The 16,741-nt window shown below is 34.2% G+C and overlaps 4 protein-coding genes and 2 pseudogenes across 4 annotated transcripts; 2 read left to right on the top strand and 4 right to left on the bottom strand.

Annotated features, from left to right (window-relative positions):
- Positions 1 to 1,907: 1,907 nt before the first annotated feature.
- Positions 1,908 to 2,821, bottom strand: LOC107017183 (auxin-responsive protein SAUR68-like). The gene has a single exon (XM_015217455.2). The coding sequence runs from the start codon at positions 2,468 to 2,470 to the stop codon at positions 2,024 to 2,026; it is 447 nt and encodes a 148-aa protein (XP_015072941.1). The 5' UTR covers positions 2,471 to 2,821; the 3' UTR covers positions 1,908 to 2,023.
- Positions 2,822 to 2,990: 169 nt separating this feature from the next.
- LOC107016896 lies at positions 2,991 to 3,683 on the top strand (annotated as a pseudogene).
- A 605-nt stretch (positions 3,684 to 4,288) lies between these two features.
- LOC107017308 (auxin-responsive protein SAUR68-like) lies at positions 4,289 to 5,016 on the bottom strand. The gene has a single exon (XM_015217568.2). It carries the CDS (start codon positions 4,835 to 4,837, stop codon positions 4,415 to 4,417), a length of 423 nt encoding a protein of 140 aa, XP_015073054.1. The 5' UTR covers positions 4,838 to 5,016; the 3' UTR covers positions 4,289 to 4,414.
- A 299-nt stretch (positions 5,017 to 5,315) lies between these two features.
- LOC114076951 lies at positions 5,316 to 5,916 on the top strand (annotated as a pseudogene).
- Positions 5,917 to 6,747: 831 nt separating this feature from the next.
- Positions 6,748 to 7,654, bottom strand: LOC107017363 (auxin-responsive protein SAUR68-like). The gene has a single exon (XM_015217610.2). The coding sequence runs from the start codon at positions 7,312 to 7,314 to the stop codon at positions 6,868 to 6,870; it is 447 nt and encodes a 148-aa protein (XP_015073096.1). The 5' UTR covers positions 7,315 to 7,654; the 3' UTR covers positions 6,748 to 6,867.
- Positions 7,655 to 15,993: 8,339 nt separating this feature from the next.
- Positions 15,994 to 16,658, bottom strand: LOC107017436 (auxin-responsive protein SAUR68-like). Its single transcript, XM_015217666.2, has one exon. The coding sequence runs from the start codon at positions 16,584 to 16,586 to the stop codon at positions 16,158 to 16,160; it is 429 nt and encodes a 142-aa protein (XP_015073152.1). The 5' UTR covers positions 16,587 to 16,658; the 3' UTR covers positions 15,994 to 16,157.
- Positions 16,659 to 16,741: the final 83 nt, after the last annotated feature.

Below are 16,741 nucleotides of genomic sequence, written 5' to 3'. Positions count from 1 at the left end.
TTTCTGACGCCATCGGGAAGTGTGCACCTACTTTCTGTACTATCTCCAGCTGGCAGTCGACTGGCTCACTCTCAAGAGAGCCTGGTACCTCTACTAGGTCCCTGGGTTTGTTTCATCTGCAATACTTCAAACAAGACACCTGCAATACTCAAGTAGAAAACCCGGTACCTTTATGAGGTCCCTAAGTTTGTCAAATCATCAAAACTACAAATAACACAACCTTTCTTTGAAGACTTGTTAGCTAAAGCTGAAGAAGAGTTTCACTTCGATTATCCAATGGATGGTCTCACAATACCTTGCAAAGAGGACATGTTCGTTGATCTCACGTTCTGTATGTGATCATGAATTTTATCATAGTGCAGATTCTTTTGCACCATGAAATTTTGTATTGTACTAGGACTTTGATATTATAAAGAGGATATTGAGGGGAAATTTACTATGTAGTTCAGAAAAATCTCTTTAGATCAATTTATGAATGCAGAAGTTATTTTGGCAATATTCTCTTAAACGATAGAGTAATTAAGCACCTGCATGCAACAACTGCATTGTGTTGTACAAACTAGCACGTACATTTAAAAAAGTGTCATGACTAAATTGCAAATTCCATCTTATCCAATCTATTTTTAACTTCTTTGTTTATATTGTAACTTAATGCCATAGATTTAGAGAACATTTCGTATGTTTCTACATTTAAAATGAAGCTAGTCTGGAATGAGTTTAAATGGAGCAATATAGTGAGTGGGGATTAATGTAGCTTACTCCACCTTCTTTGAGACTTAGGTTTAGTTGTTATTGTAGTATTCCTAATGTGGGTGCATGTATTGCAAACATACATTATAATATGAGGAAGGTCATCTAATATGATCCACCATATAATAATAATACATGGATGTTCAAATGCACAAAATCCATATATTTGATAGTATGATTTTGTTGATCGATGGTGGTAAGAAGAAAAAAGTTAGACAAAATTTCTGGAAATATGAACAATCTCTTGGAGACAATATGGACTTAACTGGGAACATAAAACAATGGATGCAAAAGAATCCATACACGTAATACTGATTAGTAAGGACTAAAATTTAGTTTTAGTTGTCACACTTACCATTACTTCAGTTTTTTTATTTGTCAATTTTCCTTATATTAGTACAGATTTGTATGTCTAAAAACCTCCAAGACTGGATTTTTAGGACTTCGCATAACCAAATTGAAAATTGAAAGACATGGATATGGTAAGTTTTCAAATAAAATAGTATTCAATTTGTATAATGTTTTTTACAGTTGAGTACTCTGCCTCTCTAAAAACTATTTTGAGCTATATTAACAAAAATAATGTTGTCCTTGACTCAGCAAACAAGAAGCTGTCTGATTCCACTTTCTTGGTGCAAAGAAGAAGTTGAACAGCAACATGAGGGAATCGAGAGGATCACTGCTCATAACCAAATTGAATAGTGAGAACATGAAAACGTGACTAAATTTGTCCTAGTAACTCTTCGGGGCGGAGTGGAAGAAGTGGGGGATTCTCTGAAGCGGAAAAGGATCAACAAATTCAAAAGAATTGAAAAAGTGTTTGTTACTTGGATTGGTTCTCACATCCCAGTACCCAAAAGGCTGGGCGAGTCTTGTTTGACTGTTCATCGATGTGGTGGATCTAATTGTCCAAGATTCCCCACTGCTGCAGTCCAGGCCGTGTCTCAGTCCTCTTTTCTATGCATCTACAGTATTTTGCCCAGTCAGTTAATATATGTCTGGATTAACCTAAACAGAACAAGATGGATCCATTTGAGAAGGTCCTTCTCCCTTTCCTTTCCTTTTTTCGGAAGAAGGGTCGGATCACAGATTTTGATTTAGTTTTCTATATTTTGTATTTCAAATCTTGATCAAAATATATGCAATAGGATATATGGTATATTTTCAAATATATGAGTATTCAATTCATATGATGTTCTTTACAATTGTGTACTCTCCAATGTACGCTTTTCTAAAACTATTACTATGTACAAAAAAAATTGTTGACCTTAACTCAACAAACAAGAAGCTGCCGGCTTCCAATTTCTTGGTGCATAGAAAAAGTCGAACAGCAGCATGAAGGAATTGAGAGGAGCACTGCTTTGTGAAGATCTCCCGCAGCTACACCTTTCTTGATTAGTGAAATGATATAGCTCATGAAGGTTGAATCACATGGTAATTTAATAGGGCCACCACTCGGCAACCCAAACTCTTCTTCAGACATGCTTAAAAGTTTCCTTATGACCTCATTTTCAAGGTAAGCCAAGGGAACGACAAAACGGGCTTGATCAGTTGTATATACTACAAAATGGCCTTTCTCAACTGTAGATGATGAGGATGTACTGCAACTGTCTGCATCAATACCATTTCTTGGAAATGAAATCCTCTTCCTCTGCATGGCTGCAAACTTCTGCCATTTCCTGGCCATCTTGATGAGTTTCTTAGCACTGAGCATTGCCATTTTTTCCTTTGAAGACTGTAAACAAGAAATTAAATGAGAAAATTAGAGACCTTTGATGGCTAAATTGAAAATGCTTGAGCTTGATGATGAAAAAAGAATCATGAATGGGGGATTATTTATACAAAATAGTGCTGAAGTTTTTGTCACTAACCACCGCAGGCAAATCCATGTGCCAATGCCTGTTGACAATATTGATATGGGGCCTAAAATTTGTGGATGCAGCTTGTTTGAAATGAAAGATGATAAGTTTCTTCCTTTCTTTTCTTTAATGAATTAGGCCTACTTTGTATTTCTCAGCAATGCCAATAATGTGAGACTATTAAATGAACAATTGCTGTTAACAAGCAAAACCGTGTTCTTCTCTCTTCTTTGTCATGTAGATAGGTGACCTTCAAATTTCCATCTTGGCATCAACTCATTGATTCTTGTGGTTTTTATTTCAAATGAAAGCGGGGCCTAATGTCGTTCTTCTACAAATTTATTGTCTGAATACTTGAAAATAATAGAGTAAGCAAAACCATGTGAAGCTTCATGTGCCAATGTCTCTCACCAGTGACCACCAAACCCTCTACACATTTAACTTGGATATGAAACTTATCACTAACTTTGTATATATACACATTCATAAAAAGCTTTTTATGCAAAACACAAGTCTCAATTTCTGTGTATTCTCGAAATCCTTCTCTTTTTAAGTCATTCATTTAAATCTACAAAAAGTATATCACTATGGGAATCAAAATGAGTCCTCTTATCCAAGGTATTAGAATCTTGAGGAGGTTTTCAAATTCCGGAGGTGTTCCCAAAGGTCATTGTGCAGTATATGTAGGAGAGAGCCAGAAGAAGAGATTCGTCGTGCCTATATCATACTTGAGCCAGCCTTTATTTCAAGACTTGTTAACTCAAGCTGAAGAACAACTGTTTGGCTTTGATTACCAGATGGGTGGTATCACAATTCCTTGCAAAGAAGACGTGTTTGTTGATCTCACATACCGCTTGAGACGATGAATTGTATTGAAGTACAAATTCTCTTTGCACATGAAATTTTGTAAATTAGTAGGACGTAATTAGAAAGAGGAAATCCACTGTATAGTTCAGAAACGCTTGAACCTTGAAAATTTCTTTAATAGTCAATTTATGAATAGCAGAAGTGCTGGTTCTGATAATCACTATTTTTGTAGTATTTGCTAAAAAAAATTCTATTATTCATTTAGAATATTTCTTTAAAAAATATTTAAGACCCTGTATGGAACAGTTGCACGACGTGGAGCAAACTAGCACATTGAAGAAATTATCATTTAGCAGAATAAGACTGTCATTTGAATGCCATAAACTTATATATACACATACACAAGAAGTATTTGAGCATTTCTCAAAATTATTTAGATTTAAAAATCATAGCTTGAAAGACAAAGCCACGCAATATATTTTGGACATCATTTAGGTTCTTCAGCATCTGCAGTTGTTTTTTCACCTAATTGTTTCTGCAGTAAAAATATATTTTGGACATCTTATTATGTTCAACAAATTTATTTTAATATTCTGACACTAACTTGGAAGATAAAGCCACGCGATACTTTAGTAAAGCCTGATGTCTGTTAGATATTGATTATGGGGTCTTAAATTTGTGGAGAAGTTTTGCAGATTTCCTTTCTTTCTTCATTTGGTTGACAACTGCATGGACCTATTGATTAATAATAATAGCTTGGGTTCTTTGAATGAAGACTTGATATCTTAGTGGTGTTAATATATAAGAGGTACTAATCCAGGATTAGATTGTTAAGTCTTTTCATAGCCAAATGTAAAAGTGAAAAATGTAGATATGGTAAATCTTCTCTGATAAAATAATATTGAATATTGGATCTGTATGATGTGCTTTACAAATGCGTTCTTCATCCTATGTCCTATCTAAGTTAAAGTGTAATAAGAAAAAATGTTGATTATGACTCAACAAACAAGAAGTTGTTGGTTTCCACTTTCTTGGTGCGAAGAAGAACAGCAAAAAGAAGGAATTGATAGGAGCAACACTTTGTGAAGATCTCCAGAAGCTATGCCTTTGTTTATTAGTGAAATGATGTAGTCCATGAAGGCTGAATCACAAGGTAATGTAATAGGGCCACCACTCGGCAGTCCAAACTCTTCTTCGGACATGTTTAAGAGTTGTTCAATGACTTCATTTTCAAGGTAAGCCAATGGAATGACAAAGCGAACTTGATCGACTGTATATACTACAAAATGTCCTTTTTCAACTATAGGTGATGAGAATGTACTGCCATTTCTTGGAAATGAAATCCTCTTCCTCTGCATGGCTGCAAACTTCTGCCATTTCCTAGCCATTTTGATGAGTTTCTTGGTACTAATCATTGTCATTTTCTTTTCTGAAAAACTGAAAACAAGAAAGTAAATAAGAAATTTAGAGAGTTTTGACGGCTGAACTGATAATGCTTGTGCTTGATGATGAAAATGCTCAAGGAAGAAGGATTATTTATACAAGAGGAGCTCATAAGTTTGTTATGCAAAGCCATGTGCTGATGCCTGTTCAACATGTTAATATGGGGCCTTAAATTTGTGGATGAAGCTTGTTTGAATATAAAAGATGATAAGTTTCTTCGTTTCTTCTCACCAATGCCAATAATTTGAGACCATTAAATGAACAATTGCTGGTGAGAAGCAAAACCATGTTCTGCTCTCTTCTTTGTCATGTAGATTTTCATCTTGGCATCAACTTCATCAATCCTTGTCAATATGATTTTAAGGGTATCGGTAAAATAAATTTGGGGCCTAATTCAACAAATTTATTGTTTGAATACTTGACAATAACAGGGTAAGCAGAACCATGTGAAGCTTCATGTGCAATTGTCTCTCACCAATGGCCACCAAATACTCTCACATTTAATTTGTATATGAAACTTACCACTAACTTTGTATATATACACATACATAGAACGTTTTATTTTTATGCAAAACACAAGTCTCACTTGCTGTATATTTCTCAAAATCATTCATTCTTTTTCTTTTTAAGTCATCATATAAAGCTACAAAAGTATATCACTATGAGTATCAAAACGAGTCCCCTTATTCAAGGTACTAGAATTTTGAGGAAGTTTTCGAATTCCAGAGTGTGACCAAAGGACATTGTGCTGTATATGTAGGAGAGAGCCAGAAGAAGAGATTCGTCGTGCCAATACCTTACTTGATTCAACCTTTATTTCAAGACTTGTTAACTCAGGCTGAAGAACAATTTGTTTTCGATCATCCAATGGTGGTCTCACAATACCTTGCAAGGAAGACGTGTTTGTTCATCTCACTTCCCTTTTGAGATCATGAATTGTATGAAAGTGTAAATTCTTTTGTAGAGTAGTAGACTTAGATATTAAAAATAGAAAGGAACTTTCACTGTGTAGTTCAGAAACACAAGAATCTATTCCATGATTAATTTATTAATAGCAGAAGTGCTGTTTCCTATAATAACTATTTTCATTTGTTATATTTGCTTGCAAACTAACATATCCATGAAAGTATCATTTCGCAGAATTAGAATGGAGTTTGTGATAAGTAACAAGAAGTTAAGTAGCGGAACCAAGTCATCAGCTTTATCCATACTTGAGGCTTTAAATTTCTTATGATGTCCTTGATTCTAAGTTGTGAGAAGATGAGGCCCACTATTCAATAGGTTTAGTGTGTATATTTGGATGTCAGACTTTCCATAAACTTATATATACACAGTGCGAAAACGTTCCCTTTTCTGTACACACAGTGCAAAAACGTTCCCTTTTCTGTACATTTCTCAATATTATGTGTTAATTGTTCATTCTTATAACATCAGTTAGAGTTAAAAATCATATCTTGAAAGAAGGGGAATCATCAAATGACTCTACCTATTCAATCTAATCGAACTTTAAGGACGTCTGCAGTTGTTCTGAAAATCATACTTGAGTCTTTATTTAGATTTCAAGACTAGTTTGCTCATATTGTTTTATCACCTGATTGCTTCTGAAAATACCACAAAATGTTGTTCACACTGGATGCTAATTAAGAAACAAGCACGACGATACTTCAGATGTGGCTCTCTCATCTCTGCCACCCTAATGCAGATATTTCAGCAAAGCCTGATTAGACATACTAATGCATATACAGATAAAAGGAGACATAGTTGATTTATTGATCATTTAGACCTTATTCAATCAAGAAGGTACTGCTGTAAGTGAAATGTTTGCCATAAAAAAAAGTGGCGTTAATAACAGTCTTCTCATTACCAAATGTAAAAGTGAATGCCGCGGTTATGGTAAATTTTTTCTGATTAAATAAAATTCAATATATCTGTATGATTCGCTTTACAGTAATGTTCATCAGTGTATGCCCTATCTAAAAAACTATTTTCAGCTAGCATGTATTATGACTCAACAAACAAGAAGCTGTTTGTTTCCACTTTCTTGGTGCAAAGAAGAAGTCGAACAGCAAAAAGAAGGAATTGATAGGAGCAACGCTTTGTGAAGATCTCCAGTAATTATGCCTTTCTTGATTAGTGATATAATGTAGTCCATGAAGGCTGAATCACAGGGCAATGTAATTGGGCCACCACTTAACAACCCAAACTCTTTTTCAGACATGCTTAAAAGTTTCCTAATGACCTCATTTTCAAGGTAAGCCAAGGGAAAGACAAAACGTGCTGCATCAGTTGTATATACTACAAAATGGCCTTTCTCAACTATAGAGGATGAGGAAGTACTGCAACTGTCTGCATCACTACCATTTCTTGGAAATGAAATCCTCTTCCTCTGCATGGCTGCAAACTTCTGCCATCTCCTGACCATCTTGATGAGTTTCTTAGGGCTGAGCATAGCCATTTTTTCTTGGAAGACTAGAAATAAGAAATTAAATTAGAAATTTAGAGACCTTGATGGTTAACTTGATAATGCTTGTGCTTGATGATGAAAAAGGATCATGAATGGGTGTTTATTTATATAAAGCTATCGACAGACCTTGGATTGGAGCTGGAGTTTTTGTCACTAACCACTGAAGGCAAAGCCATGTGCTAATGCCTGTATACCATGTTAGTATGGAGCCTTAAATTTGTGGATGCAACTAGTTTTAAAATAGAAGATAAGTTTGTTGCTTTCTATCAGTGGCAATAAGTTGAAACTATTAAATGAACAATTGTTGGGAAGAAACAAAACCATGTTTCACTCTTTTCTTTGTCATGTAGATAGGTGAACTTTAGATTTCCATGTTGGCATTCAACTTCATCAATTCTTGTGGATTTTATTTTAAGAGTGTCCTCAAAATAAAAGTGGGGCCTAATGTTGTTCTTCACAAATTGTTGTCTGAATCTTCATGTGTGATTGTCTCTCACCATTAAATTTGGATGTAAAAGTTTCCCCTAACTTGTATATATACACACATACACATCATACTTGAGTCAGCCTTTATTTCAAGACTTGCTGACTGAAGATGAAGAAGAGTTTGACTTCGATCATCTAACGGGTAGTCTCATAATACCCTGCAAAGAGAATGTTTTCCTTGATCTCACGTTCCGCTTGAGATCATGAATGTATCATAGTGCAAAATCGTTCACACCATAATATTTTGTAGAGCATTAGACTTGGATACTTGAAAGTGTTAGCACNAAGATTATATATATATATATATATAAATTATATAAGTTTTAATTTATTAGAGGGGCAAAATGGTAATTCAACTTTTAAGTTTTGAGCTTCATGCTTATAATAATACTAGTTTTCGAGCACGCGCTTTGCGCGTGTAACCCATGAGTGTAANATATAAATTAGCATGATCATATAGATTTGTTGTAGAATCAAAGGAATAAATATTGTGATATAATAGCGAATTTAGAGGGATTGAATAGCAGATTTGTAGAGATATAGTTGATCTTTAGGGATAGAAATGACGGATCTTTAGGGATGTGTAACCCATTAGTGTATTATTTCTTAAAAGATAATATTATTAAATAATAAAATATGTCTAATTGAAATTTCTTACTTTGTTTTACTACTAATTGTGATACTCCAATTTTCTAACCTCCAAATGAATGCATCAAGATAATAATATGAGAAATTAATAAAACAAACTTCGTTTATAATTCAAAAAATAAGTTTGCAAAGCAAAAAGAAAAAATAACAATTATCTAAATTAAATTTCTCGATAGTTCCATTTTATTGGTAGAATAATGTTAGATGAAATAGTGTAAGATTAACTTTGAGTGAAAGGAAAACAAAACCTTTCAACTTTTTTAGTTTGCCTTTTGAATCTCCTGATAATTATAATAAATGTGTTTAAAGTATTGTATTACATTTTTATTCACAAACACTTTAAACTAATTAGTTAACTATAAATATTTAAAATTATTATGTAAAAAGTCTTATTATTTATATTTTGAAAATCAAAATATTTATGAATAACTACTATCTTTATATAAAATTTAATTTTCTCTTCATACATAACTTGTCCACCATTAATCTAATATTATATGTTTCACCTTTTTTTTTTTTTCATAAAAAGAAAAGAAAAGAGTAAACATCCTATTTTATCACATTCATTCTTAAAGATCAAAATTAATGTATATGTAAAATTATAAGTAAGAAAAAAAAAAGGTACAAATGAGCAAGATAATTATGCATTTCATTTTTTTTTTGTCTCTATAGTGAAACTGAACATTTGAGCCTACAAAATACAAATATGAATTTAGAGCAACTTGCTAATAAAACAAGAATTCAACTATATGAAGAGAGACAAGAAAATCTTATTATAATTCTTACTACAAATAAGTATAGAACTAACACATCAAGCTCCGATGCTTCAGTAATTGAATTCTTGTCTATTCTCGTGACTGCAGAAGGAAATCTCCCAACTTTCACCTCAAATTGTAACATTATTTCACATGTTTAGAGTTCCTACACACAAGAATTGTAGGAGTGGTAAATAAAAGTTTTTCTTGAAAAAGTTAAATTTATAGAACAAAATTATGGAAACATGAAAAGTCACATGAATTATTATTAAAATAAATATAAAAAAGATAGAGATGAAATTTAATTTTAAAAATACATGAATCTACTTTAATTTTGTCTATAAGGAATAATTACTCATTTTTATTTTTATTTACATTTATGTTAGAAATTTGAAAGGTCAAGATAATGGAATGAGAATAAGAAGATTATATATATGAAAATTATAAAAGTTTTAACTTATTAGAGGGANAGGGGCAAAATGGTAATTCAACTTTTAAGTTTTGAGCTTCATGCTTATAATAATATATGATATAATGGAAATACTCTCACTTTGAGAGACATTCAACAGAAAATTGACATGGTATTAGAGCCTTCTCTTGGTTGTCTTGTTTCATAGAGTCTCTGTGGTTCCTTCTAATTTTTTTTGGACATCTTGGTTTTTTGTTGACTGTTTGTCAACAATCAGTCCTACCACCTAGGACTTTTGCTTTTGGTCATTGTAGTTGCTTTCGTGAGTCTTTGTAGTTTTCATAGCTACTCAAAAGCATGAATTCACATCACTTTGAATCCTTCAGTGTTCGTTTCACTAGAAAACTTCAGTGTTCGTTTCACTGGAAAAAATTATTCTTCTTGGGAGTTTCAGTTTCAGTTATTTGTCACAAGCAAAAACCTGTGGGGCCATATAGATGGAAGCGATCCTGTGGGTCCATATAGATGGAAGCAATCCTGCTCCTACTGATACAACAAATCTACGTGAATGGAAGAGTAAAGTGTTAGGACCGAAAAATAAGCAGGTGTAAACACGGAAGCTAGCAATGCAAACCTCAAAAGACCACGAGTAAGAAGACAACGAGAAATATACCAAAAGACACAAAGATTTAACGTGGTTCGGTCAATCGACCTACGTCCACAAAGGAGATGAGCAATCCACTATAAATATGAGAGTATAAAATACAGAGGGAAACAACCTCAACCAATTCACTCGGAATACATATGAGGTTCACACAAGTGATAACCTATCAAACTTGTGACCCATAAATTCTCTCCCTAACCAAAACTCTCAAAGCCCTTAAGACTACATTGTGAATGCTGATTAAGTTAGAAGGAACATTCCTCTATTTATAGAGTCCTAAACCTTTTCCTACAAGAAAAGGATTAGTCAATCCAAAACCTTTTCCTAAAAGGAAAACCTATTTATGGTAAGAAATTTAGGGCAAATAAAACCTAACAAATCTCCTCCTTGGCCTGAATTTCTGACAAACTAAATTTGTCCACCTTCTTCACTTAATCTTCAACAACTTGCTTCTCCTCTCCATAAACTCCTTTGCAAAATTTATGTCTCAACACAAAGAATCTCTCTGAAACAATTTCTCCAACAAAATCTTCATTACTGTCACAATGGTTGCTGCTAGAAATACACCCGCCAAGATGAACACCTCCTTCTAACCTGGTTCAATCATATTATCGAACCACTAAACCTGACTCCATCATTGAATCTGGCTCTGATACCACTTGTTAGGATCGAAAATAAGCAGGTGTAAATGCGGAAGCTAGCAAAGCAAACCTCAAAAGACCACGAGTAAGAAGACAACGAGAAATATACCAAAAGACACAAAGATTTAACGTGGTTCGGTCAATCGACCTACGTCCACAAAGGAGATGAGCAATCCACTATAAATATGAGAGTACACAATACAGAGGGAAACAACCTCAACCAATTCACTCGGAATACATGGGAGGTTCACACAAGTGATAACCTATCAAACTTGTGACCCATAAATTCTCTCCCTAACCAAAACTCTCAAAGCCCTTAAGACTACATTGTGAATGCTGATTAAGTTAGAAGGAACATTCCTCTATTTATAGAGTCCTAAACCTTTTCATACAAGAAAAGGATTAGTCAATCCAAAACCTTTTCCTAAAAGGAAAACCTATTTATGGTAAGAAATTTAGGGCAAATAAAACCCAACATAAAGATGATGGGGTGATGGATTCTAGGGTCAATTGACCCTCTTAATGTTCTTAATCTCAGTCCGTATAAGACAGGTAAGGCCATGTGGGATTACTTACAAAAGGTTTACAACCAAGATAATAACGCAAGACGCTTTCAATTAGAGTATAAAATTGCTAATTACTTTCAAAGGTCTTTCTGTTCAGGATTATTTTTCTGGATTTCAGAACTTATGGGCTGAATTTACGGATATTGTCTATGCCAAAATACCAACTGAATCTATATCAGTGATTTAGGGAGTTCATGAGCAAAGCAAGCGAGACCAATTTTTGATGAAATTACACTCTGACTTTGAGAGTGTTCGCTCTAATTTGATAAATCGTGACCCGTCTCCCTCTTTGGATGTTTGCTTTAGAGAATTACTTCGTGAAGAGCAACGTCTTATCACATAAAATGCTTTCAAGAAGGAAAATGATGTCACTGTTTCATTTGCTGCTCAAGGTAAAGGAAAGGGCAGGGATATGAGTAGAACTCAATGCTATAGTTGCAAGGAATATGGGCATATTGCTAGCAATTGTAGCAAGAAGTTTTGTAATTATTGTAAACAACAAGGAAACAATATCAAAGAGTGTCCCACGCGCCCTGAAAATCGTAGGGTCAACGCTTTTCAAGATGGGATAAATGGTTCCACTATTGATAACTTATATTCAGGACAAGTTCTTAATCCTGAAATGGTTCATCAAATGATTGTGTCAGCCTTTTCAGCATTGGGATTACAAGGTAATGATGTTACATCTAATTTTTGGATTGTTGATTCAGGTGCTTCCAATCATATGAACAACTCAACGAGCATCCTAAAAAATGTTAGTAAGTATCAAGGTCCATCACAAATACAGATTGTCAATGGTAGTAATTTACCCATTACCAAGGTTGGGGATATTACTCCAACTTTCAAGAATGCTTTTGTTTCACCAAAGCTCTCAACTAATCTTATTTCAGTTGGACAATTGGTAGATAACAATTGTGATGTGGATTTTTCTCGTAATGGTTGTCTTGTGCAGGATCAGGTGTCGGGGACGATAATCGCAAAGAGGTCTAAAGTTGGAAGATTGTTTCCTATACACTTTTATATTCCTCTTGTTCTATCTTTTGCTTGTACTTCTACTGCTAGTAAGACTGAGATTTGGCATAAGCATTTAGGACATCCAAATTCTGTTGTGTTGTCTCATTTATCAAATTCTAGTTTGTTGGGAAATAAAAAACAATTTTAGTTGCTTCCATTGATTGTTCTACTTGTAAATTAGGCAAAAGTAAAACTCTTTCTTTTCCTAATTTTGGTAGTCCTGCTACAAAGTGTTTTGATGTCATTCATAGTGATGTTTGGGGCATCTCACCAATTATTTCTCATGCTCATTTCAAATACTTTGTGACATTCATAGATGATTATAATCGGTTTGTGTGGGTGCATTTTCTTCGATCCAAATTTGAGGTATTTTCCATGTTCAAGACATTTTTGGCTTACATTGAGACTCAATTTTCTACGTGCATCAAATTATTAGGATCTGATTCTGGTGGAGAAAATATGTCTTATGAATTCAAAAAATTCTTACTTCACAAAGGAATTGTCTCACAACGCTCTTGTCCATATACACCACAACAAAATGGAGTTGCTGAACGTAAAAATCACCATCTTTTAGATGTCACTCGTACTTTGTTGATTGAGTACTCTGTACCATCTAAATATTGGGTGGAAGCATTGTCTACTGCTGTCTATTTAATTAATAGATTGCCATTTAAAGTGCTAAATCTTGAGCCTCCATATTTTCGTCTTTATCACCAAAATCCTAAATATATTGAGTTTCTTACATTAGGTTGTGTTTGTTTTGTGCATTTGCCTCCTTCCCAGCGTAATAAACTTTCTTTATAATCTACTAAATGTGTTTTTATGGGTTATAGTACTTCACAAAAAGGTTTTATTTGTTATGATCCATGTTCTCACAAATTTCATATTTCTAGAAATGTTGTTTTCTTTGAGAATTAGTTTCGGAACAATACCCTTACCGATCTATTAACAACAAGTAGATCTACGCCAGGAGAATTAGTAATGTGTCAGGAGAAATATTTTTTTCCTATGATTGTCGATTCATCTTCTGCTTCTCCTGTTCTTCCTACTTTTGAAGATTTATCATCTTATTTTAAGAGATTCAAACCTGGATTGTGTATGAACGACGTCGGTCAACTTTATCCTATCTCGACAGTGAGTCGCCGCCTGAAACTGTACTACAACTAGAATATGAGAATTCTTCAAGATCTGGTCCTCTTGAGCCTACTCGGCGCTCTACCAGAGTATCACATACTCCCAATTGGTATGGAATTTCCTCTACTTTATCTAACATTTCTGTTCCAACTTGTTACTCACAAGCTTCCAAGCATGACTGTTTGCGAAAAGCAATGGAGGAAGAACTTTTGGCTCTTAAAGAAAATGACACATGGGAAATTGTTTCATGTCCTTCAAATGTCCTCCCTATTGGATGTAAATGGGTTTATTCAATCAAACTCCATTTTGATGGAACTTTTAATCGATACAAAGCTCGATTGGTTGTTCTTGGTAACAAACAAGAGTATGGGGTGGACTATGAGGAGACTTTTGCACCCATAGCAAAAATGACTATGGTACGAACTATTATTGTCATTGTTGTTTCACAAAACTGGTGTCTTTATCAAATGTATGTCAGAAATGCTTTTCTCCATGATGATCGCAAAGAAGATATTTATATGAAACCTCTACCTAGTTTGTTCTTGTCGCCTACATCAGATGTATGCAAGTTGAAGCGGTCTTTGTATGGATTAAAACAAGATCCAAGAGTTCGGTTTGATAAGTTTTGATCTACTTTGCTATAGTTTTCTTTTGAGCAGAAAGTATGACTCATCTTTGTTTCTTTGAAAAACATATGCAGGTTGTGTTCTTCTTTTGGTGTATGTAGATGACATTATTATCATAGGAACCGATTCTTCAGTAATCACTAGCCTCCAACAACAGCTTAAAGATTCTTTTCATATGAAAGATTTTGGTACTCTTACATATTTTTGGGGTTTGGAAGTTCATAATGTTGCTTCAGGTGTGTTTCTAAACCAACACAAATATGCTTAGGATATGATTTTTTGGCTGTCTTTAAGATTCCTCCTCTGTAGATACTCCATTGGAATTGAATGTGAAGTATCGTCGTAAGGAAGGCAATATTCTTCCTGATCCAACTATGTTTTGACAATTAGTTGGGAGTCTAAATTACCTTACTATTACTCGGACTGATATCTCTTTTGGAGTTCAACAAGTTAGTTAGTTTATGCGAGCTCCCCGTCATCTCCACTTGGTGGCTGTTCGTCGCATCATTCGATATCTACTAGGAATATCTACTCGTGGACTATTCTTTCCAAGTGGTCTCCTATTTGTCTTAATGCTTTTAGTAATTCTGACTGGGCGGGATGTCCTGATACTCGTCGTTCAGTCATTGGTTGGTGCATATTTCTTGGAGAGTCATTGATATCTTGGAAGAGTAAAAAGCAAGATCGTGTATCAAAATCTTCAACAGAGGCTGAATATCGATCCATGTCTATTGCTTACTCTGAGGTTGTATGGCTTTGAGGATTACATGCTGAGATTGAATTTCCTCAATCTCATCCTACTCCTCTCCATGCTGATAATACAAGTGCTATTTAGATTGCTACTAATCTAGTTTTTCATGAGAGAACCAAACACATCGAAGTATATTGTGATTATATAGGAGAAGATCTAGATAGGAGTCATTACTCTTCCATATGTATCCAGTGATCTTCAAATAGATGATGCGTTTACAAAATCTATGGCACGACAATGCCATCAGTTTCTAGAAGGCAAATTGATGCTTCTTGATCCAACGGCATCAATTTGAGGGGGGATGTTAGCATGATGGAAATCTAAATAATTGTATATATTAACGTAATTAGACAGTGATATAAATTTGCATGATCATATAGATTTGTTGTAGAATCAAAGGAATAAATATTTTGATAGAATAACGGATTTGGAGGAATTGAATAGCAGATTTGTAGAGATAGAACAATTGATCTTTAGGGATAAAAATCACGGATCTTCAGGGATGTGTAATCTTTATTCTCTCTATAAAATTATAACACTCTCACTTTGAGAGACATTCAGCAGAAAATTGACAGAAAGAGTAGATAGGGAGAGTAATTTTCACTGTATAGTTTAGTTACACAAGAACCTAGGAAGGAATATTCTTCGATGATCAATTTATAAATAGCAGAAGTTGTAGTTCTCATTAATCGCGATCTTTTGGTCATATCTGCTATAATAATTCCCTTGTTCTTTTAGAACTTTGTCTTGACTACTGAACTTTTGAATGTGAAACTTGCCAACAAACTTTTATATACACATACACAAATTAGTTGAGCAGAACACAGTGCAAAAAACTTTCCTTTTCTGTGCATTTCTTGAAATTATTCAGCATCAGCATTTGTTCCAGTATCATTATAATATTTTGGGACCTTTGAATGAAGAATTGATATATTAATGCTGTTAATATATAAGATGTACTAATCCATGATTAGATTTTTAAGTCTTCTCATAACCAAATGTAAAAGTGAAAGCTGTAGATATGGTAAATCTTCTCTGATAATATTGAATATTGAATCTGTACGATGAGCTTTACAATTGTGTTCTTCATCCTATGTCCTATCTAAGCTAGAGTGTAATTAGAAAAATGTTAATTATGACTCAACAAACAAGAAGATGTTGGTTTCCACTTTCTTGGTGCAAAGAAGAAGTCGAACAGCAAAAAGAAGGAACTGATAGGAGCAACGCTTTGTGAAGATCTCCAGAAGCTATGCCTTTGGTTATTAGTGAAATGATGTAGTCCATGAAGGCTGAATCGCAAGGTAATGTAATAGGTCCACCACTCGGCAGTCCAAACTCTTCTTCGGACATGTTTAAGAGTTGCTCAATGACTTCATTGTCAAGGTAAGCCAATGGAATGACAAAGCGAACTTGATCGAATGTATATACTACAAAATGTCCTTTGTCAACTATAGATGATGAGGATGTACTGCCAATTCTTGGAAATGAAATCCTCCTCCTCTGCATGGCTGCAAACTTCTGCCATTTCCTAGCCATTTTGATGAGTTTCTTGGTACTAATCATTGCCATTTTCTTTTCCGGAAGATTGAAAACAAGAAAGTAAATAAGAAATCTAGAGAGTTTTGATGGCTGAATTGATAATGCTTGTGCTTGATGATGAAAATGCTCAAGGAAGAGAGTTAATTTATACAAGAGGAGCTGATAAGTTTGTTAGGCAAAGCCAT

This window comes from Solanum pennellii, chromosome 4 (assembly GCF_001406875.1).
Source record: "Solanum pennellii chromosome 4, SPENNV200".
Lineage (NCBI taxonomy): Eukaryota > Viridiplantae > Streptophyta > Magnoliopsida > Solanales > Solanaceae > Solanum > Solanum pennellii.
The sequence above is the reverse complement of the archived record's forward strand: the minus strand, read 5'-3'. Positions and strand labels throughout refer to the sequence as shown.